Source organism: Crocuta crocuta, unplaced genomic scaffold (assembly GCF_008692635.1).
Source record: "Crocuta crocuta isolate KB4526 unplaced genomic scaffold, BGI_CrCroc_1.0 scaffold282, whole genome shotgun sequence".
Taxonomy (NCBI): Eukaryota; Metazoa; Chordata; class Mammalia; order Carnivora; family Hyaenidae; genus Crocuta; species Crocuta crocuta.
Window position 1 is genome coordinate 1,505,162 of NW_027529174.1, and position 25,141 is coordinate 1,530,302.

Genomic DNA, 25,141 nt, shown 5'->3' on the forward strand with positions numbered 1-25,141 from the left:
AAAAAGCCAGACTCTTACTAAGAAGATGGCTTATCACTTTCCCTTGAGTTTCATTTTCTTCTCAGAGTTCCACTAAATACAGTAAAATCCATGGTACCATGGCTGTCAACACTCAGTGTAATTCAACTTATTTTCTCCTCAATGCATCTTTTTCCAATTAGGAGTCAAATTATTAATAACACCAGGCCTGCTACTACTGAGAAAGGATATTTATGGTAAAACTGTTAAGGAAACCTGTGGTTAGGAAGTAATTACTATGTAAAACCTACTATGAATTGTCTTCAAGTTGTTTCTCCCTGACGTTCATCTCCGAGAAAGCACTGTATAAGAAAGATATGCTTGGGACTATTACCCACTGGATTGTCACCCCAAAGAGACTGCCATGATCTCTCTGCCTACCACGGGTTATCAGAGGTAATAGTTTTAGAATTAATATACTTGCAATTACAGCAAAATAAATTTAGTTCTTCAATACTTGATGTACCAATAATAAACAAAGGCATAATATGCTTTTTAAAACTTTATTTCAACATAACTATGCTTACAGAAATACACTCATATTGGTTAATAGAATGCAATTTAAGTTTAACTTATCCTACACAATTTGGACCAAAAACTTGGTACATGGTTTAAGCGTAAAAAAAAAAAAAAGATTTGCAATCTGGTTTATTTTTCATCTATTACAAATGTATATAAAAGATCCTCCCATCAAATGCTGCTAAAGCAGGCAGCAAGAACCTTGAGAAATTAACCTTTGGTTTGTCTCGGAAAAATAACACGTATTGCACTGTAAAAGTTTATAAAATTGGTGCAACAAAACATTGTTGTAATGTTTCAATGCCAGTTTAAAATGATCAATTAACTAATGGATGTTGAAAAGGGTGGGGAGAGCCTATGTACACATGTGAAAATGTAAAAGCTATCCGATTTAGTTAATATTGCATGTAGATTGTAAGTCTACACAAACCAAGATTCAGATAATTTCTTGAATCCGCATTAACACTATCAGCTCAGTTCATCTGCTGAGGTCAACAAGGAAACTACATACTGGCTGTTTTTCTGATTTATGCAAAAAAGAAAACTTAAGTTTCTTCCCCAGCTTTTCAGTCCAGAACTGATATTATACTACAGGCAAGGTAGTCCTTCCATTGTCAACATTCACGGGGTGACATGTGATGAGGTCTACTTGGGTTTAAATTTACTTGCATTAGCACTTATATGCAAAATAGTCCCCCAAGTTAAAGACCACATGACTTTAGAAGTGACTCTAAAAAATAAAATGGCCCTTCTTGGAAGACTAGAGCAAAACATCCAGCCATAGTTATAAGAAGCCTTATCAGAAATGTAGCCCCATCAATTTTAAAAAGTAGCCCCAAAAAAGCAGCTCTGAAAAGAGGAAAAAATATAACTTAAGATATCTTGAAGACCAATGTGAATATAGGTTCAAAAGATAGATAAAAGAGATACATTTTCATAAGACTACTTAGGATTAGGCTTATAATGTATTCTAGCATTTCAAGTTTATCTCTAGTTACTAAACATCAATTTACAAATAACATGTTCACTTTTTATTCCTTTAACAAAAGGGAAAATTCTAGTTTCAATTCTATCCAGTGAGGGGAAACCAAGAAAACAAAGATTCAAACAGTTCCATGCAAATATCACATTTTTCAAATGGAAGAACTCCCAACTAGACCAGAAGTTCATATTACTAATATATTTTTCATTGAAACAATTTTTAACAAGTACAAATACATGGCATTAAAGTTCAGAACCTAATATAGGCCTGACAATCAAGTCCTTGTTTTCTGGAAGAAAGGCCTCAAGTCCCACTTAATTTCCAGTAACAATGTTTTCACAGATCAATTTAATAAGGGGTTTTAATTTCCTTCATATTTTTGTTTTTAGCATTCTAGTCTTAAAAACTAGGTAAGAAAATTAGTCCAATTCCCTAGAAGTCTAATTGTTTTCTTTTGTAGCATGAAAGAATCCACAAAACCTTTCCCAAACTGATTCCCAATCTCCAATCTGTACTTAACATGAGTCTTTTCATATATAATGTAAAAGGTAACTTACATAAAATGTACCCATGAACATTAAAACTAGTTGTTAGAAAGATTTAACTAGCTTTATAATTTAAGTTTTAAAACATAAATATTTGCAGCTTGATCTTCTGTTGACAATGATTGTCGGAGCCATGAATTCACCTAGAATTCAACATCATTTACAAATTCCCATTCATGCACACAAAACACACACCATTAACACACAACTTACTCCTCATGTCTTGAGAGAATCTTCTCTTCTTTAAATCTTTGGCCTCCCAGTCAATTCCGAGTTCAAATGTCTTTTAACTCAAACTTCACTCTCAGATTTTTTACAAGTTTTTCACCCACACTTCATCAATGCTTTTCCTAATCTTTCATGTTGCATTGCCAAACTCTGAAACCTGCCTCAAAGACATCACCAGACAAAAAAGAAAATGACATATAAAGTGGTTATTTCAGGACAGAACATGGGAGGATCAGCATTGTTAAAGATTCCCTATTGGGATCACACTTTTACTGCAATGAATAATTGCTATCAGCAAGAAAAATCCAATGTTGGATTCTTTCATATTCTTTGGCAACTGGCCAAAGAACCTACCAAAAAAGTTTGGGAGTACACTCTTCATACAAGGTGTCCCCATGGGAACACCAGGATAGCTGCAATTCATGAGGCCTCACCTGTAGAAAGAGGCTGTCACAGAGACAGCCAGGACACCCACTAGTTTGTGGAGATCCCTGAGAAAGTGTGATTTTTTAAATCTGGACTGTACATAAGTTTCACCTGCCTTTTTCACTATATTCATAGGAAGTAAGTAGCAGCTGGTCTCCCAGCATTCATACTACCTCTCTCTCCACCTAGGTTTTCTGTGTAATTGCTATGGCTTTGGAATCTCACAACTGATATTCTGTATAACTTGAAAGAGTAATTATGTCTAATTCCAGGTTTGCAGTTTCCAAATATCACTTACAATTCTTTATTCAGCTGAGTAGCCATATGGACACCAACCATCTATGTAAAAAAGGTTTTCCTCAACGATATGACTTAACACTGAACATTTAGGAAGTAGCTACACTAAAACAAGCCAAAAATTTTTACTTATTGTTGGTATCGGAGATAAAAATCCGTTCAATATAGAGCCTAGTGGTTTGTTTCTTATACAGGTCAGAATGAGGGCTGTGAATTCACTACATCCATTTAAAATAAATAACTTATGTGAAATACAGATTCTGGCATAGATATAAGATATGAAATTCAAAAATCAATGGACTGAACCTGCATGGTTCATTTGCTCACAAATTTGCACACATATTCTGCAAAAAAGACAATTGCAGCAAAGGAAAAGGAAAACTGCCCTTTTGCAAACAAGACTAAAAGCATCCCTCCAAAGAGGACAAAATAAACATGCATATATATGTATAAAGTGTTACTGTTCAACACAAATGCTATTTCTAGAAAAAAATTGAACTGCATAGGTTAAAAAAAACAACAATGTGCAACATCTTAAGCCATTAAAGCACCAAAAAAAAAAACCCCAAAAAACCACACACACCAAAATCATTGTTTTTATGACGATTAACAAACACAAATAAGAAATATTGATCAACACACACAAATAAGAAATATTGATCAAAACTCAGGAAGTCAATACCTGGACTGATACAATGTCCACTGTTGGGAGAATTTTTCTTCAATTTAAATGTCTCTTCTCATCTCTAAAAAAATTTTAAAGTGCTAACTTTATATAAAGCAGGCAAATTCTTCAAGTAATTTGCTATTTACGTATGCCAATTTTTATAGAGCTAAACCAGGAACTAAGAAAACACTAAAGCAAAACAAGAAGACAGACATGGCGAGAAAAGTGACAAGTTACAGCCAGACAAAGCAACGGAATGCTACAATACCACCTTGGCCTTCTCATTTCAATTAAATGTATAAACTAACAGATTTAGGAGTCTGTTGGTTTAGTACACTAACTTCCTTGGATATGCTAAAATTTATCCATCAACAGGTATACAGAGTCCTAAGGTAAAGAGTGTCACTTAAAAATCGGCAATGGACACTAATTAAAGCAATTTAAAAAATAAAAGGTTGTCTATAACTATAAATGAATATTAAATGTATAGATATTATAAACTACAAACTGAAGCCTTATACTACGTTTAATTACTCCTGCCCTTTAGCTGCTTTTTCAAGAAAGTATACGTTAACCAAATGGCGATTGAGGTGCTTGCTATAATCTTTTTCCTTTCTAAAAGAACGATCACAGAAGATACAAACAAAATCTCCTTCAGCCACTTTGCCTGCCAAGGCCTCCTTAGCATTTTTCCTGCTGGTTTCTTGTGGAACTGGCCGGGCCCCATTCAATCCAGAGTCATCACTACCCTCTGACATGTTGTCACTTAGATCACTTCCATCATGACTGTGGATGCCTTCATCTTCATCCATTTCCTGAGACTCATTGACTGCCGTGGTGACAGGAGGTGATGTCGCAGCAATTTTGGACGCTGCTTCATGGTTTTCTATTGCTAGGGGAAGCAGCAGTGGTGAAATTGGTTCTTCAACTGCTGAGTCTTTGCCAGGGGGATTCTCTGTTTTGTTTTCATCTGTGTCCATTTCCATTTCACAAAGCATCACGCCAGCCTGACACTTACCATCTAAAGTTTCACCCTCTGGCATGTCCAAGTTTTGTTCAGAGGATGAAATATTGGCAGGTTCACTGATAATAGCAGCAACATCAGCTAGACTCTTATCTGCCTCTTCTACTTCTTTTTGAAGAGGGGCATCTTTATTTCCTTCGTCTTCGGTGAATAATTTTTGGTCTTTTGACTCCTCTTCTGTTAAGTTTTCCTTTGGCGGTGGTGTTGATGGTGGTAACAGATCCTGCACACCCACACTTTCCTTTAGAAGCTGGCTATCTTTAACAGGCACTAAGCCAACTTCAATAAGGACTTGCTCCTTCTGTGCCATTTCACTCTGGGTATTGGACTTTTCCTTTTTATTATCTTTTCGAGGAGACTTTTTGGGAACTGGTTCCATGTGAAGAGGAGGCTCTGTGGAAGGAGGAGGCTCCATCTGAACAACTTCCATCTGAGCAGGCCCCACAGCAGGAGGTGGCTCAGTCTGAGCAGGCTCAGTGGCAGGAGGTGGCTCCCTCTGACCCACATCAGTCTGAGCAGACTCAGGGGCACGAGGCAGCTCTGTCTGAGCAGGCCCCCTGGGAGAAGGCTCTGTCTGAGCAGGCCTCCTGGGAGAAGGCCTCCTGGGAGAAGGCTCCCTGGGAGAAGGCTCCCTAGCAGAAGACTCCTTAGGAGAAGATTCCGTCTGAGCAGGGGGCTCCTTCTGAGCAAGACCCCTGGGAGAACGCCCCCTGGGAGAAAGCCCCTTGGGAGAAGGCTCCCTGGGAGAAGGCCCCCTGGGAGAAGCTTCTATCTGAGGAGGCCCTTTCTGAGCAGCCTCCTTCTGAGCAGGCTTGCTGCTTTTTTTACTTGACTTATTTTTCTGAGTTTTCTTCTTTGTACTTTTCTTCATGCAAGTATTTTGCTTTCTATTCTCCTCTACTTTGCTGTCACCTTTTGGCACTTCCTGATTATTTTTGGATTTGCTTTCTGCCTTCTTTTTCTTTTTTGTCACAGGTTCCTCCTCATTAACAGGATCTTGTAAGGGATAGGCTTCAGCTTCCATCTTCCTTTTGCCTTTCTTGGTTTTACTGGTTGCTTCTGAATTATTTCCTGTATGCACATCCATTTCTTTAGTTTCCACTGCTGATTTGCGAGTTCTGGTGGTCACCTGGATTGAAGCATTATTACAGGACTTTTTCTCTTTTGAAACATTATCTTTTTTCTCCACTTTTACAGACCTCTCATTCTTCTTTCCAGTCACATCCACCTTTATTTTTGTCTGTTCTGTTTCTGTTTTCTCATTGGTAATATTGTTATCGGGCAAGTCAGCCTCTCGCTTTTTGGTTTTCTTTAGTTTCACTTTTGAGACATCCATTGTTTTATTAGGACAAGTAGGATGCTTAGATTTGAAATGATACTGCAGATTACACTTCTTAGAAGCTGCATAGTCGCATACAGGGCAATTGAACTGTCGTGGATTCACATGTAGCTCTACATGTTTTTTGAAGTTACTTCTATCTGCTGTTTTGTAGTCACAATGTGGACAGTTAAGAGGTTTAGGCCCATTATGAACCTGTCTTGCATGGCGGGTTACTTCATGTTGATTAGAGGCCACATAACTGCACTGATCACATTTAAATGGCTTCTCACCTGAAGGTAAACAAGAGATGTTAGAGAAGATGCAGATTAAGAAATGAGTTCAAGTTTTTATTAAAATGTAAGGAACTGGATTATGTTTAAAAAACACACACAAAAACTATTCATTGAAAAGACTGTATCATGCACTTTACATTAACCATATTTATTTGTAGATCTTTTCTCTACCCCTTGACATTGATTCTCACACTAAATACAGGAAAAATTCTCTCATTTAACCATCATCTTCTAAAAAGTTCATCAAGCTAAAGCTCACAAACACTGTAAGAGAACAGCAGTTCATCAAGAAGTACACAACAATTACTGGGAAAGTTAGCTGGGCTCCAGATGTGAATTTTGGGACAAGGAGACTCAAAGAGAAAAAAATAATTTTAAATATTTTATGTTCAATTAAACCAAATGTATAATGGAGCAAAATACAGAATTCCCATCCATTTTGAAGCTAAATCTTAAGACTTCAAAAGAAATATTTTACACTCCAGGCTACATTCCCAGATCGTCTATGTAGAAGTTGTAAAACAAAAGTTTTGGCCTCAGGGAGCAAAAGGCCTTTTCTTTAAATTTAACTCCTGTCCACCTCTGCAAGAGTAAAGTTTCACCCAGCAAATTCTTCTAGCCAGAAGTGTGATTTTAAAGCAAAAATATAGCCGAGCCATAAAACTTTTCTTGATTCTTCCCTACCTTCTTCTAACAAATGGGCAAAGAACCTACATAAATGAGAAAGGGCATACAAATAGATATGGTAATATAAAATAATTGAAAAAGTCATGATCACAGACCACAGGTATATACAAAGCCAAAACCAACCCCACCCCCAAATTAAAGGTGTAAGATTAACACATTCTACCTGAATACATACCCATCTAGATCACACTCTAGTAAATATTATCAAATGGTATCCATACCCCACTGGTCCAAAGGAATGCATAGTAGAAAAATGGAAATTGACATTTATGAAAATTAATCTCTCAAACATTTTCAAATTCATAGCAAATCTAATTTTTTCATAAAGCAAATTCTCAGACATTAAGTAAAACCATGGTAAGCTTTACATGATTAAAAAATGTCTGATGATAAAAATAATCACAGAAACAAAAACTTATCCAGGTATATCCAACTGGTTATATAGCTGATTGGACAACTCATTTTCCACATCAGTCCACTAATAGATTCATAAATAGAGGTTTCTACAACATGCTGCATTACTCTATAATTGGCTCTTTCTTGTCCTAATGAATGACCTCAGTGGAGACAAACATTTGCTTAACATATATAGACACAGAATGGGGAAAGATAGGTGGCATAATGGTTAAGAACTTTTTTTAGAGGGGTACCTGGGTAGCCGTTGGTTAAGTGTCCACTTTTGACTTCGGCTCAGATCATGATCTCACAGCTCATGGGATCATGCCCCACACTGGGCACTTCGCTGACAGCATGGAGCCTGCTTGGGATTCTCTCTCTCCTTCTCTCTCTGCCCCTCCCCCACTCACTCTCTCAAAATAAACTATTTAAAAAAACTTTTCCTAGAATGAGACTATATAGGCTCTTTTCCAACTCACTAAGAGATACTAACCAATGTCCTCATCTGTAAAATAAGGGTTGTAAGCTATAAATAATTTAATCCATATAAAGCATTTAGTCTGGAGCAAAGAGCCAAGCTGTCCATATACCTTATTATAAATCATCACTTTCAGAACTGGTAATTTAGTATGGGTAAACAAAAGGCAAAATTCATGTGTTTACCCTGCCTTTCCGTTTTTCTTAAGTTTATTTATTTTGAGAGAAAGAGAGAATCCCAAGCAGATTCTGTGCTATCAGTGCAGAGCCTCACTCGGGGCTCAAGATCATGACATGAGCCAAAATCAAGAGTCTGACGCTTAACTAAGCCCCCCAGACACCCCATCCTCCTTTCCACTTAAACCCTACCTCTGAGTAAACAAACAGCTGATGAATGAAGTATATCTATGAAAATATCTGTGCTAATAAAATAATTATAATGGATATATCACCATTGTATAACTACTAACTAATGAGGGTATTTACATAGCAAGCATCAAAAGCACAAGCCTCTACCTATGAAATGGTCAGAGAAAGGGAGTTCATAAAAATCTCTTTAAATTTTAACAGCAAAATTTACTTGCTCCAATTTCTTTCCCCCCTCAATTTTATTTTCTTGACATTAAATCTTGCTTGTATTAGAAGATCCAGTCATCAAAACTTTATACTTTATTGTACCTAGCTAAATATAATTTGTTTGTCTCATATCAATGATTTTAACTTAGTTTTTTTCCAATTCTAATATTTACTGGTTTTTCATGTTAATAAACCTATCAGATGCCTATTTTATTCTTCCCAAATTAACTTAAAGACAAATTCAAAAGGGGAAAGCTTTTTATATGCTTTACGTGTTCTTACCAAGAAGAATCCAGAAAAAATACCAAGGGACCTTTTTAATCTTTATTTATTTTTGAGAGAGAGAGAGACAGAGTAGAAGCGGGTAAGGAACAGAGAGAGAGAGAGGGAGACACAGAATCCAAAGCAGGCTCCAGGCTCTGGGCTGTCAGCAGAGAGCCCGATGCAGGGATGCAGGGCCTGAATCCATGAACCATGAGTTCATGACTTGAGCTGAAATTGGATGCTTAACCAACTGAGCCACCCAGGTGCCCCACAAAGGACCTTGGTAAATTAAAGAGTAATGAAGCGTACAATTGATTACTACTCAGCAATAAAAACAAAGTTCTGATAAAGCAGCATGGCATGAATGTCGAAAAAATACAGAAGAATGTTACAATAATATTTTTTGATAGAAGTAAGAGTATCAGTTAGGGGTAGACAGACTATGGGAGAGAGAGTCCTGACTGGAAAGGGTAAGGGGTAAATTTTTCTGAGGATGTAGAAATGTTTCAGGTCCTCCTCCAGGTGGCAGTCAAATAGGAGAAACATGTGAAGTCACTGACTTGTACACTTCAGATATATGTATGCATTTTCATATGTGTAAACTGAACCTCAATATTGTTTAAAAATTTATTCTATATATCTGAAATTAATATAACATTATGTACCAACTATACTTCAATAAAAAATGTTTATTGACCACAAAACCCCAAACTGCATAGTAAGCTGAATTTGACATGACATATTAAAACGAGAAAAAAGACAGATATCATTATGATTTCACTCATATGTGGAATTTAAGAAATACAACAGATGGACACGGGGGAAGGGAAGGAAAAATACGATAAAAAACAGAGGGAGGCAAACCCTAAGAGACATTAAAAAAAAATTTTTTTTAATGTTTTATTTATTTCTGAGAGAGAGACAGAATGAACAGGGGAGGGAGAGGGAGATACAGAATCTGAAACAGGCTCCAGGCTCTGAGCTGGCTGTCAGCACAGAGCCCGATGTGGGGCTCGAACCCACAAACCGTGAGATGTTGACCTGAACCAAAGTCGGATGCTTAACCGACTGAGCCTCCCAGGCGCCCCCTGAAGAGCCTCTTAAATAAGGAGAACAAACTGAGGATTATTGGCAGGGTGGTGGTTGGGGGATGCACTTGTTGGGATGAGCATTAGGTGTTGTATGTAAGTGATGAATCACTGAGTTCTACTCCTGAAACCAATACTACACTTGAATTTAATATTTTTTTTTAATGAAGGAAAAAATGAAACAGCAAATATACAGGGGAAAAAGCTTATTCTAGAATTCATGAACTCTCACAACATAACATCGTTCAAATAAGCCCAGCTATGAATATAGTGCCTCTATAATAATTATCAAATGCTTGGTTAAAGGAAAATAAATTTATCGCTGAATAAAATAGTTTTCCATCTTAAAAAGAGTAATAAACAGAAGGGGAACTTGGTAAGTTGTTAATCTCCTTTAACAAACATCCATTACGCTTACTATGGAAAAATATTCAAAATGAACTCCTATGCTAGCAAGATGGGGAATTAGCCAGTGTGATATATACCAAAATATCCTAACAGATTATACAAATTAGACGAATTTCATCCAGAATGAAATGGTACCATTTCTGAAAATAAGAAAGGGAGAGTGTATAATGTCAGTGTAATTAAGACTAGCCAGGTGAAAGATACTTTAATACCATTAGGGAGAAACACCAATAAAATGGAGAATAACACCAGATAAGGTTAGATTAATTTAGTGTACCAATTTTTCACCTAATCAACATCTTGATCCTTTCCTACTTTGGCCTAAACAGATCGACCCTATGGATGAACGGACCCTATGGATGAATGTGCTCCAAATAAATAATCAGTGTGGTTTTGCTTTATAAACCAATCTGTCAGTTAAGCTAAAATGTACCAACTCCACAGAGCCTAATCTCTTCCAAAAACAAGAGACTGAGCACACAGTTTTCTTTCCTAAAATACACTCACATGAACAAGAAACAAACATGTCCATGAGGACCTTAAAGATCAGACTCCATTGGAAAATAATAAATGTATGCTCATTTAACTCAAAAAAAAAAAAAAAAAAAAAAAAAAAACTAAGTGGAAAAGCATTAAAACGACATTATACACAAAACATTCCATCAGGCATCCTTTAACAAAATTAACTCTCAATGCTCTGGATGCAACTTGTCTGATCTGAGTAGGNGATCAGACTCCGGGCCACAGAGAAGGGACCCAAGATATTCACTCCAGGCAACCCATTAGATAAAACCTACCTACCCAATTTGATCTAACATAGCCTCACTTTACTTACAAGTGCTATTGGCAACTTCTATTAAAAGCTTTAAAATATAGGATCTGCTGGAAATAACTGCATACTCCTACACAAAATAAACTAACCATGTTTGTTTCTTATTTGTGTCTCAAACTATTGGCATCCAGTAAAAGACAGTATCTGCTCTCTCCATACACTGGTTTCAGTTTCATTATGCTATAGCTCCTTGAGCCATTTTCTGAGCCATAATGTTCTTTTAACACTGCTAACAAATAAAAATGGGGGGGGTAGAGAATTTAAGGCCAAATCTTAGCTCTTCTGATCTAAAGGAATGACAATTAACTTTAGATAAGCATTTATCTTAAACCTGCATCCTAATCCATAAACTGGGATTAAGTATTTCATGAGTACTAAGATTAGAGATATCTTTTCAGTACCTGGCATGCATACAATAAATAAGCTACTACTGGGGTGCCTGGCTAGCTCAGCCAGTAGAGCATGCAACTCTCAGTCTCAAGATTGGGAGTTCAAGCCCCATACTGGATATAGAGATTACTTAGAAAAATAAAATCTTGGGGTGCCTGGGTGGCTCAGTTGGTTAGGTGGCCAACTTTGGCTCAGGTCATGATCTCGTAGTTTGTGAGTTCAAGCCCTGCGTCAGGCAGGCTCTGTGCTGACAGCTCAGAGCCTGGATTCTGTGTCTCCCTCTCTCTCTGCCCCTCCCCTGCTCACGCTTTGTCTCTCTGTATCTCAAAAAATAAATAAACGTTAAAAAGAAATGTAAAAGAAAAATAAAATCTTAAAAAAAATCTGACCTGGGTGGCTGGGTCAGTTAAGCGCCCAACTCTAATTTCGGCTCGGTTCATGATCTCGCAAGTTAATGGGATCCAGCCCTCATGGGGTCCTATGCTGACAGCATGGCATTCTCTCTCCCTCTCTCTCTTAAACATTAAAAAAAAACTAGTAGCTACTACTTATTAAAAGACTATTAAAATACTTGCTGTACTGTAACAGCGACTAAGGAATATCATCTTTTTTAACACAGTGAAGAGATTCAAAAGACAACAGTTAGCAAACCCAAAAATTATTCAGGCAAAGTTACTGACTGGTGTAAAACACTACAGACACTGAGACAGTGTTATCGATTCAATGAAAAAGATATAAATTTGTCATCATTCTAATCCAGTGACCCAGCAACACTAATAATGGGTCAACCAGATAGGACTCCAAATGAGATACATTAAGTAGAATTCAAGCATTCAGATTTCATTTCCAGTGTATAAAGTAATACAAGCCACAGGGTCAAAGGAAAAACTAAATGACCCCATGAGAAAGCAAGTAAGACAAATCCAGAAAGGACAGTCTACAGGAAAAATGGACTTATTTCCTCAATGCTTTAGTTTAGTTTCCCCATTGGTAAAGCAGGGACAGTAATAAAACTTACACATTATAGGACAGTTATAAAGACTAAAACGAGGGGTGCTGGGTGACTCAGTTGCTTAATTGTCTAACTCGATTTCTCACAGTTCATGAGATCGAGCCTTGTATCAATCTTGGGATTCCCCCTCTCTCTGCTTCACTCCTACTTGCTCTCTCTGTCTCTCTCTCTAAATAAACATTTGTTTAAAAAAGACTAAAATGAGTTAACTTATATAAAATTCTTAAATGTTTTAATTAAGAGCTAGAGCACAATTATCAATAGAATATGATGCCTACCCTCAACAAAGCCTGAGAGAGCATCCAAAATACCCTTAGAAAACGAAACCAAGACGTATCCCAAAGCAATAAAATCAGGTTTCTGGTTAAGTGACTCAACTCAATAGCTTAGGTAATTTGGAATAAACATTTAAAGTATATTAACATGACAAGCCTGTAGGGTTAAAGAAAAGCTAGCAAGCGTATTATGTGACTTCTTCATAGCTGCTCACGTCAGAATCTGCACTATAATCAAATGTTACTCACTGACTTAAAATAGCAATATCCAACAGAAATGAAATGCAAGCAATATATGTTATTTTAAATTTTCTAGTGGTCGCATTACAAAGGCAAAAAACAGGTAAAATTAACCCAACATAACCAATGTCATGTCAACATTTAATGATTATTTTAAATTTTTTAAGGTTTTATTTATTTAAGAAACCTCTTTAGCCAACATGGAGTTCAAACTCAAGGCTCCAAGATCAAGAGTCATATGCTCTTCTGACTGAGCCAGCCATGCACCCAAAACAGATATTTTACATACTTTTATTCAGTTTGTATTTTATACATTTCAGTTGAAACTAGCTACATTTCACAAGCTCAATAACCACATAAGGCTAGTGGCTACCCAGATAGCACAAATTTAAGGCAATTAATTAATAACTTAAGAGAGATGGGTCTATGTAAACTTTTGTTAACAGCAAGATTTTTAGCACTGTTTCCATACAGGGGTATATATTCTAAATTTGGAAGTAGGGTATTCTAATTAGATGTCGTAGTTCACCAGAGGTCAACTGTAGCCAAATGAATTACCCATTCAAGACCACCTAAGCTAATATTTACTTTTTAATTTTGCCATCTACCCACCTTGATAATGGGGGCCAATTCTGTTTGGAATCACGATTACTTCAGTTACCGGATCCTGGATGATCTATTTGGGTCCTGCATTTTATCTATTATAAATTAATAAACTGAGACCCTAGATTATTCATTATTCTTTAAAGTTTGGCTTTTGTAAATCAGTACATAGAAGCCCTATCAACTCTCAAAAAAGAACAAACCCACACTTCAGGAAAGTTATGAAGGAATCCTCGTACCCTGAAAAACACACACTATGAAATTTGGTGTTATACTGTGTTGGGGGTGGGGGAGAGGGTGAGAAGGTAGGGGCTGTATCATAGCCTTAGTCTATGACAGCAGTTCAAGTTTTATTAGTCATGTAACTTGAAGATCTGGTGAATATCAACTACACTCTGCCCAGAAAAAGTGTATGCATGCATTTACATTCAGTTTCAAGAGTCCCACCTATGGATTTCTTGTTAAGAACTTACATTTAAATACAGCTTCACATGAATACAAAACTGATTTTTCACTCTAATTTCTAATTATTAAAAAGAAGTCATAAATAATGGCCCCGTTCCAGGTCTAGAACTTCCTTATAATGATATATTGTTTACTAAAAATCATAGAAGAGTTCCCATTTCTCACCAACCTGAATGAGTACGCATATGTCTAGTTAGATGAGTCTTCTGAGAACTTGAGTAAGGACAAAGTTCACATTTATATGGGCGTTCTCCTGCAAGAATACAGTAATTGGTGTTAAATATGGTAAATAAGGCAAATACAATTCTCACTAACAATAAAGACAATATTCAGTACTGAGGTTTTTTTTAAAAAAAGCTTATTTATTGAGAGAGAGAGAGAGAAAATGAATCCTAAGCAGGCTCTGCACTGGACTTCCATAACCCCAATTCATGCTTTGATCATGACACTTAATACCTTGTATTTCTTCTAGGTCTCTTTATTTTCTTACTTGAATCAGCTTCTTGAAAAAGATAACAAAAATAACCTTTACTGAGCATTTACTATGTGCCAGTAATATTCTAAACACTTTTTATCTCTGCAACAACCTTATGATGGAGGTACTCCCCATTCCACACATTAAGAAACTGAAAGGAGCCTGGGTGGCTCAGTCAGTTAAGCATCTGACTTCAGTCATGATCTCACAGTTCCGGAGTTTGAGCCCCATATCAGTCTCTCTGCTGTCAGCACAGAGCCCACTTCAGATCCTTTGTGTCCTGCCCCCCCCCACCTTCTCTGCCCCTCCCCTGCTCACACTCTCTCAAAATAAACTTAAAAAAGACTTAAAAAAAATGTTGAATGTATTCCTGTAAAGATACATAAATGACAAATAAGCATATGAAAAGGTGCACAATATCTTTACCAATGACAGAAATGCAAATCAAAACCACAGTGAGGGAAAATTTCACACCCACAAGGATGGCTATAATCAAAATGACAGATGTTATCAAGTATTGGTTAGGATAGAAAAAAAAAATGGAATACTCATACACTGCTGGTGAGATTGTAAAATAGTATAACCACTTTAAAAAACAGTTTGGCAGTTCCTCTAATGACTAAACACAATTACCATATGGCCTAGCAATTCTACTACCAGGTATACACAGATGACCCTTGAACAACATGGGCTTAAACTCTGTAGGTCCACTTATATGTGCTTTTTTCCCCTAATAAGTACAATAGTATAAATTTATTTTCTCTTCCTCACAGATTTTCTTAACATGTTTTCTCAAGCTTACTTTATTATAACACAGTATATAATACATATACAAAATATGTACTAACCAACCATTTATGTTATTGGTAAGACTTCTGGTCAACAATAGGCTACTAGTGGTTAAGTTTTGGGGAAGTCATTAAGGTCTAAGCAGATCAGGGTTGGTGCCCCTAATCCCTGCATTGTTCAAGGGTCAACTGTATATACCCAAGAGAAATAAAAACATATGTGCACAAAAACTTGTATATGAATGTTCACAGATTTATTGACAAAAGCCAAAAAATGGAAACAATCCAAATATTCTAACTGACGAATGGATAAACAAAATGTTGTATATCCCTTCTAGAGATTATGTGGCAATAAAAGGAAAACAAGTACTGTGTATAGGACATGGACGAACCTTGAAAACATTATGCTAAGTCAAAGAAGATAGTCACAAAGGACCATGTACTACTGTACGATTCTATTTATGTGAACCATCCAGAATGGGTCAATCCATAGTCAGCTGTATGGTATGTAAAATGTAACTCCATTAAGCATGGAAGAAAAATTAAAGACCATTATAGATTAACATAAAGGACTAATTAAGAATAATTTATTTTAAATTCCTATCTGTGCAATTCTACAAACTACACATACCTTAGTGATTTTCCAGTCACACAGAGGTAAAAATGTCATCCTTAAAGTAAAATTTGTGAACCAGTTAAATATCAAACCCACAAAATTAAATATCTTCTGATTGAAGACAAATGAAAATAATCCTCAGCTGGGGCGCCTGGGTGGCTTAGTCGGTTAAGCGTCCGACTTTTGCTTAGGTCATGATCTCGCGGTTCGTGGGTTCAAGCCCCGCATCGGGCTCTGTGCTGACTGCCAGCTCAGAGCCTGGAGCCTGTTTCAGTCTATGACTCCCTCTCTCTCTGACCCTCCCCTGCTCACGCTGTCTCTCTCTCTCTCTCTCTCCCCTAGAAATAAATAAAACATTTTAAAAAATTAAAAAAAAAAAAGAAAATAATCCTCAGCCTACCACCAGAATAATTAACATAAAAATAGAATCAAACTTTGATTCCTAGTTGTATATAACCTCGGGCACATTACTTCATGGCTACCTCTCACTAACATGGGCCATTATAACTTGTATTCCTCAATAGATTGTTCTGAAGATTAATTAGCATAAGTACCTAATACTGGGCACTCACTAAAGAACAGAAGAAACCTATTAAGTGAATTGGAAAACTCGGGTAGTTAAGTGAAAAGTGATTCTATCATTTATCTCTACTCTTCAGCACTAAATGAACTGATTTTTCCATAAATACAATTTTCAGAACCATGCATTTAACACCAGATACCCAGAATTTACATAATCAAAATATTAGCCTCCAATGTATGCACTACCAAATTGTTTTAAAATGCTTTTAAAAGGGAAAAAAAAATCACAAATAAGGTGACATTAGGGAGAAAAGAATCTTTTCAAAAAGCATTATGACCACACAAGCGTAACACTAATATGAAATGAGATATATACAACCAATGTTAGTTTACTGTGGAAATAATCAACCTTAAATTAATGTGGAGAAAAAATTATGGTAGGTACAGTTAAGTATACAAAAGATAGTCTTAAAAATTAGTCACCTAGGAGAGCACCTGGGCAGCTTGGCTGGTTAAACATCCAACTCTTGATTTCCGCTCAGGTCATGACCTCTGCCCATGCAGAGCCTGCTTGGATTCTCTCTCTGTCTCTCTGTCTCCCTCTCTCTCTCTGTCTCCCCGCCCCCCTTTCTGCCCCTCACATGCATGCATGCACACGCTCTCTCTCAAAATAAACAAACATTAAAAAAATGAGTCACCTAGACCACAACTAGATTAAAAGAAAACACTATACAAAAAAAATTAAGAAATGGCAAAGAGTTCTTGTTTTAAAAAAAGGCTTTACATAAAAAACTGGAAATACACACAAAATACTGAATACTGAAACACTTTTCCAGTTCTCTCCTTCTTTTTGGTTCTAAAAATATTCTTAAATTGACAAATTTAAATTTATTGTTGGAAACATTTTTAGCTTTTTCAGAAATATATGAATTATCAAAATACAGCTGACAAAAAAAAAAATCCAAATGTATTAAGACAAAAGCACTGGGGTGCTGATAATATTATCTATGTTGACTTGCATGGTGATTAGAAGTACATATATATGTAAAAGTTCATCATTAGATATACCTCTTTAACAGTTCATCAAAATGTATAGATTGAAGTCATGCCATGGTTACAACCTGAAAGCTCTACAGATCCCAGCCAATCTAAATTAAGCCCCAAGGTTCTTTAAAAATTGTTAAATGAATATAAAGTATGTATGGCTGAAATATGTATGGTAGCTGGAATTTATTTTAAGATATTGTAGGTGAGGTTAGTCTGTTTAATTCAAACTATTAAGTAATTAACGGGGTAGGATTTCCAAGTAACTTTCATTTCCTATGCCATATAATTTTGTAATGTATGAACTTCTTGAATTCTGAAATTGAAATGGTTTCAAAGCATGGAGACAGTCACAGTTTACAACAAATTCCAAAAAATCTACAAATTCTCTTATCTGACTAGATTTTAAAGCTTTAAATACAGGAGCTATCTCCTGGGGCTTAGAAATCTTGCTACAGACATCTTTCTTGTAATAGAATTTCACCGGCAAGTTTGATTTAGTCTACCGCCTCAGTAGAGCACTATCAATTCTTTCTCCCTACTGTGCTCTACTCTACCTGTGGGATTCAGTCCTGCAGAGACGCAAACACCATTTGTGATCCAGAGTACCATGCTTGATTATCCCACCCATTTTGTTCAGACCACCAATCGGTTCTCAAAGGTACCAATTCTTAGCAAAAAATGTAACGTAAGAAAATTAACTACCAATAATTTACAAACATTTCCTTAAAAAATGAGACTTCTAGGGCTTCTGGGTGGCTCAGTCGGTTGAGCAACCAACTCTTGACTTTGGCTTAGGTTATGATCCCAGGTCATGGGACAGAGCTTACATTGGGCTCAGCATGGAATCTGCTTAAGATTCTTCTCTCTCCTTCTGCCCCTACTCCCCCACTCACACACACTCTCTCTCTAAAATACATTTAAAAGAAAAAAAAAAAAAAATGAGATACCTTGGGGCACCTAGCTGGCTCACTTGATGGGGCATGCAATTCTTGATTTCAGGGTCATGATTTCAACAGCCACACTGGGCCTACAACTTACTTAAAAAAAAAAAAAAAAATTGAGGCCCTTTACACAGATTTATAAATCAATTCAAAAGTGAATAATTAGGGGGTGTTGAGAAATGGGAAGCAACCACTAAGACAAGATTTCTTTTTAGGGTGAAGATGGCCTAATCGTGGTGATAGTTATACAACTTTTGTGAATATACTAAAACCAATGAATTGTAATTTTAAACAGATGAATTTCATTGTGAACTGTATCTCAATAAAGCTAATATTAAAAAAAAAAAGAATTGCCAAATGTGATAGAATATTGGTAACCGTTGAATAGAGATAATAATGGGTATATGTTCATATTCTTTTTTATTTGAGATATTTGAAATTTTTTATGTATTTAAGATTCTTTTTTGACAGAGTACAAAGGTCCTCTTACACGTGTGAGTTGAAACATGCTGAACAGTACTGTTTTTTGCCTGAAAAACAGCTGCATTTTCCACACGTGTGTTTGCTTTCTTATAATGTTTTCAAATGTGGTAATCCCACCAATCTTTTAAAACCTAACTTCTTACATTCCTATGTCTTGGAGACAGGTTGTTCTATGTAGGAACTCAACACCACAAAACAAGTTTTTTTAAAAAGTTTAAGGCTGGGGCTCCTGGGTGGCTCAGTCGGTTAAGCATCCGTCTTCAACTTAGATCATGATCTTGTGGTTTGTGGGTTCAAGCCCCATGTTGGGCTTTATGTTGACAGCTCAGAGCCTAGAGCTTTGGATTCTGTATCTTCCTCTCACTCTGCCCCTTCCCAATCATTCTCCCTCTCTCAAAAATAAGCATTAAAAAAATAAAAAAAGTTTAAGGTTTCTGTTAAATGGATCTATGCAAGGGTTAATCATTGAGTTTTCCTTGTCTAAGTCCTCAATTCCTTCGGGAAACTCTACTGCCTCTTAGATCAACTAAATACATCTCCTTAAAAAAATAGTCTAATTTAGCTAAATGACCTATTCCAAGTTGTCAGAATACAAATTTTAGCAGTAACACTGATAACAGTTATCTTGGCCATTCTTTGAAATAAGTGTTCTTTATCACTTATCCTCCAATCCCATATAGTTACCCCATGGAGAGCAAAACTGAAGCAAAGAGGTTAAATGACTTATGTGAGGTCACAAAGACAGCAAATAACTGAACCAGGACTTGAATCCAGAATCCCCTTTCTTTAGTACTACTTTAATCACCTACTGAATTATCAGAAATGAGTTAAACTTATGGCCTACAAAAGTACTCTTACCTGTATGAGTTCGAACATGTTGAACATAATTATTTTTTCTGTCTGAAAAATAGTTGCATTTTCCACATGTGTACACTTTCCTTGGAAAATGGTTTCTCAAGTGTTTCCTCCAGTGATATTCGCTTACTGTGGTGTATGTGCAAATGATGCACTTGTAAACTCGCTCATTATCCCCTGCTCTGGTGTGGTGTTTCAGGTGAGCAGTATAGTGATCATATCGATTGGTATTGTAGCCACAGCGGTCACAGCGAATGGGGCCCTTGGAGAAATCTCCCTCTTCTGCAGTAGAAGACCCAGGTTCTCTGGCTTTTGCTTGCTTCTCTGCACTTTCTTCCACAAAGAATTTCTTGGCACTATGAACTCTGATGTGATGCACAAACTGTTCTTCAGATTCTGCTTCATACTGGCATGGTTTACAGCGAAAGGGTTTGCTCTTCAAGTTCTTGCATTTGTCCTCTGCTCCAGGTGTTTCAGGAGGAAGATCTTTATTTGAGCTGTAAATTTCTGGGGCAGCTGACACCTCAAACACAGGCTGTGGTTCTACAACACTGAGTTCCAAACTTTCCAGTTCCATGTTTTCCAGGCCACTGGGTTCACCTTTTATTTCAGGAGACTCCTCAAGTCCTTCTCCATCACTATCTGAAAAATTGTTATCTCCAACAGGCATCAACTCTGCCATCTGTCTTTCTTCACCAACCAGGTAATCACAGCAGCTGCCATTTACTTCCCCAGTTAAGGCCACATTTGCCAACATGATAAGCTGAGGCGCGGCCAGTTCAGCTTTGGAGAGGTCATGCAAGTCATACATGTCGTTAGGCAAAGCCATGCCAATGTTGCCACTGCTGGTGAACAGCCCTCCTCCTCCAGAAGACTGCCCCATTACCTGGGTGGCCATAACTGTATTCTGAATTCAAAATAAAACAAAAAACACAAAAGTACCAGTTTAAACACGGCATCGAAAATATCACTGTAATTCTTCATATCTTAAAAAAACATTTCCAAATATAATCTTTAAATTCAATGAGCTTTGTTAATTGCTAAAATTAAAACTTTAAATATTTTTGTAATTCCAAACTTTCTTTACTACAGTCATCAAAAAAATTTCTTTTATCCCTACAAAAAATTCTATCAATTGTTTGACATAACTCATCCATCAACTAGGCCTACCACAGGCATGTCTTCCCTCAAGCACTGTTAGTTTTTCTGGTGAAAAAAAATAAGTAACTTCATTTTTAATGTTAACTAAAATTATATTTAAATTCATTAAACGAATAGTTCATTGCTGTCCTCCCAATTCCCCCTTCAACAGTTTACTTCTCAAAAATCAAAAAAGGGAGACATCAAAAAAACCATACTATGCATTTATTAAGGACAAACATGTCTGGAAAGTAGAAGCCTATAGTAATTGGTCAACTGAATTGACTTTCATATGAACTCAACTAACTCCAGAAGGATAAACTACTGTGAAAAAGTACCACTTATTTTTTTAACGACCAGACCTGTTTAAAAGGGGGGGAAAATGCGGACCTTTTCTCCTGTGAAAAAAGGAAGCTCCGTGTATTCAAAACTTCACAAATGAAAATAAACTTTCGGCCCCGCTAATAATCGTACAACTCAACCGGACAATCAGCAACTATCTTGCATTGTGCTTGACTTGGCCTACTTGCTTAGTGGAAGCCATTACAAGATCACCTTCTTGAAAACATGCTGGGCTTTTAATATCGCCTTAACCACGTTACTTTCCAATCTAAAACGTGCTATTCTCAAATTGAGTGCTGGCTTGCAAATTAAAAAACAAAGCAAAATAAGTGGCAAGCATTCAAAAAAAAATAAATAAACCCAAACCCAAAATACAAAAAGTAATCCGTTTCACCCAGGTGCATAAACACAAACCGACTGAGTTATAACGTACCAAAAGTTGGAATCAAATGCCATCACAGAAAACAAAACTGAGGGCAAAAGCTGCCCCAGGGCTCAACAGCCCAGGCTACTTGGCAACTTACCCAAAATCGCCTTTTCTAATACCCTCCTCAACCCTAACTACCATCCCTAAAGGAATTTTAACGTTCGTCAGGAAGGCCGTCTAAGCAGAGCCCGAAAACCCAACGTGTTGCACGAATTCCTATGTGCGGCTGCCACCAGCGCCTGCCTCGGCGGCGGCATTCCTGACTGAAATAGGCATTCGGCCATTTTCTCAAAATACCAAACACAAAGCAGCTCTTTGCAAACTCGGGCGCTCTCGCTTCCTCTCCGCTGGGCCCGCTCACTGCACACATTTACACACCAACTCGCGGGAGTTGCCCCAACACTCGTCCTGAAGCTTTTCCTGAACTCCCCAACACTAAGAAAGGCAAGGTGGTCAAACTCGGGGCGCCGTTGGGCCAGACCAAATCTTCCTCATTCGGGGTTGTCCCCTCCCCGGCCTGCGGGCCCCGAATCTTGGGAAGAGGGAGTAAAGTTACCTTGTTGCCGGCGTCCCGGCTCCTCTCACGGGCCCTGGGCTCGCCCTCCACAGAGGGCCCGGGAGGCTCCGCGGGCGNGGCGGGACCTGGGAGCAGGAGGACGGGGAGGAAGTTTCAGGACCAGGGCCCCAAGAAGCTCCGCTCCTTGGCCTCAGTACTTGACTCGAGGGGCGCCCAGGCCCGCGCGGAGGCAGCGGCCTGGCCTCGACTGGGATGGGGGTCCTGGCTCCGCGCCTCTCCCCATGGACGCCCCCGNATCCTCCCGGGCCCCTTAAGTCAAAAAAGAGGCGAGCCCTGCTCCCTTTCTGGATTTCTTTCATAAACAAACAACAGAAAAGTTGCCCCCCATCCCTGCCATGCATGGATGAGAATAGAGCTGTTAAAAGAAAAAATCTGCAGGCTTTGACCGTTCTCTTTAGAACTATTGTCACCCGCCTTTCAAGTCTGAAGGGCTCAGAAATACCCTTTAGAATCTCTTGAAATCTCCACCCATAGCCACCCTTAACTAATTAAGCTTCGTTATACTCACGCGGTAAAAGTGCATCTCAAATTTTAAACTGTAAGCCAGGAAAATGCAGTTCGTGAATTGTGAAAAAAGAAAAATGTCTGGAAGATCATGGACTCAAAACAGAACTGAGGGGGCAAGTCCATAGGCGTGGCACGTAGCAGGTCATTCCTGAGCCCTCAAAATACGACTTTAGTGGAGCAATTATACAGATTACAGAGGGTAAAGTAGGTTCTTAGGACAAGGAGACTGTCTGGTGACCACGTGTCAGAGAGTAACCTGGCTTCCACGTTTATAAAGTGGGGTAAGCATGCATCATACCTGGAACATAGTAATATGGTTTAAAAAGAGAAAGTAGTCTCATATACCCCTTGCCTTCTGTTTACACCAGAAAAGCCTTCTTAGTCTGCCTTTGATACCTTGGATCATGCCGGTCCTCAGAAATGTAATGCTTCCTTACACCCCTCAGTGTAGCATTCAAGGCTTTGACTAACCTGATCTGGACATGTTGGACCATCACTGCTATTAAAAAAGAAGCAGCAGTAAATGCTATGGGGGTTCAGAGTAGGGAGATGGCCCCTAGCAAAGAGGATCTAGAAACTTCTCACAGTAGATGATGATCCAATCTGTCCTTACAGAATTGGGAGAATTTCAATAGGTGTAAAGTAGGGGAAGGAACATTCTACACAGTGAAAACAGCCAGCCCAAAAACCCATCAGTTGAGTCTTGCCTAACTCATGTTCCAGCTCCCCTTCTTTTTCAAGTTTCTTCACTTTCTCCTCTTACAACACAACAACTTCCACACTTCTCACTTTCCTGGTATATACCTCATTAGGACCCTTGTCTCCCTATATTAGGACAGTTGTGTGTGTGTGTGTGTGTGTGTGTGTGTTTTAATTTTGTGTTTATTTAAGCAATCTCCACACTCAACCTGGGGCTTGAACTTACAACCCGGAGATCAGGAGTCTCATGCTCCTAGGACTGAGCCAGCCAGGCGCTCCAAGACGGTACCTTATTAATTAATGCAGCTTTAGATGCAATATGGAATAAAGGCCCTAGGGGCTTAACTACTAAGGGTTTGATTACTTAATATCAAATGCAGGCACTACCTGTGAATCAAACTTGAGAAGTATTCATTCTCATTGAACCAAAGAGAGAAAGAAATGCAGAAAGAAAGCAGAGAGAGGAGGGGAGGGAGGGAAGAAGGAAGGAAGGAAAGGAAAAGAAGAAAGAAGTTTTAGGTCTGCTACAAAATTATCTACACTTAATTTTTTTTAGTTAAAAATATTTTAACTTTTTAATTTGAGTTGCATGGCTTTTTTAGCCCAGGGAACAATTCTGTCCTCTATCAAGGCCCTCAAAGTTTTCTTTTCCCTTTTTTCAAGTCCAAAAAAGCAAAAATGAGACATCTTTTTTTAAATTTACTCGATAAATGTCCTTCATATCCTCAATATGACTGCTTGTTGGAAATGTTTTATTAATTGGGAATTTATTCCCACATATTGTGATGCAAAAAGAAGAATGGCAAATTGGCAGCTGCATTCATTTAAAATTAGGAGAGGCCCTTGTTCAAGAGATGGCATATTCAGAGTGACCCAAATTATCATGACATGAAGGCCACAGGTCAAATTCAAGGCCAAGTTACAAATCAATAGAAAATTTCCTTTGGGAAAGCTGGTGCTACTAACTTGAATTCTTAATTGTTTCTCAAGAGACTGTATTTTACCTTGCTGCATCCAAAATTTAAGATCTTCTGCAAGATAAAGACACATGAATGAGTTCTGGTTTTCTTATTTTGAGAATATGGAGTCTTTCTTACATATTTAATTCATCAATCTTTTTATTTTAATTATCATATGTTTTTAATAATGTTTCCTCTGGAGATTTATTTCAAAAGTTTTGTAAAACATGTTTGTGCTTCCATGTGCTTTTTATTCCTAACCATGTTTAATTTTTTTTCTAGAAAAGAGTTTAGTTTGACTGAACCCACATTAATGTTACACTGAAGTTTAAGTACCTGTTTTACATATTACATGACTCAGGGTTTGTGAGTAAAAGTTGGGGTACAACATCTCCATTCTAATGTTTCACTTCCACTCTTCCTGTCACCAGCCAAAGGGAAGACATTGGTGTGTCAAAGACCAATGTTTTAGGCCTTTCTGCCACTCTCTGCATTTTTAGTAGTACCTGTCACTGCTCACCCCTCCAGGAATCTCCTCCCCATGTAACTGATCCTTCCGGGAAATGAACTCTGGTTCTGAAGTTTGTGCTTGGTGAGTAAGCACAATTTCTATTCCCCATTTAGTTCACAGTGAACTAAAGACAACATAAAAGAGAGTGCTTTGCTTTCTAACCTTATTCTGAAACTTTTAGTGAGGGTAAAAAAAAAGTTGGGATGGAAAGTGCACTGG

General features: G+C 37.6%; 1 protein-coding gene across 2 annotated transcripts; it reads right to left on the reverse strand.

Annotated features, from left to right (window-relative positions):
• Positions 1 to 507: 507 nt before the first annotated feature.
• On the reverse strand, positions 508 to 22,296 carry REST (RE1 silencing transcription factor). Of its 2 annotated transcripts, XR_013333616.1 has the most exons (5): positions 22,226 to 22,296; positions 19,764 to 20,667; positions 14,203 to 14,286; positions 3,698 to 6,317; positions 508 to 2,449 (listed from the first exon to the last, which is right to left on the reverse strand). XR_013333616.1 is itself a non-coding variant. In XM_077757737.1 (4 exons), exons 2-4 carry the CDS (start codon positions 20,656 to 20,658, stop codon positions 4,213 to 4,215), a joined length of 3,084 nt encoding a protein of 1,027 aa, XP_077613863.1. In that variant the 5' UTR covers positions 20,659 to 20,667; positions 22,226 to 22,296; the 3' UTR covers positions 508 to 4,212. The 2 variants fall into 2 exon arrangements, 1 of the variants encoding a protein (XP_077613863.1); XM_077757737.1 differs by having other exon boundaries at positions 508 to 6,317.
• Positions 22,297 to 25,141: the final 2,845 nt, after the last annotated feature.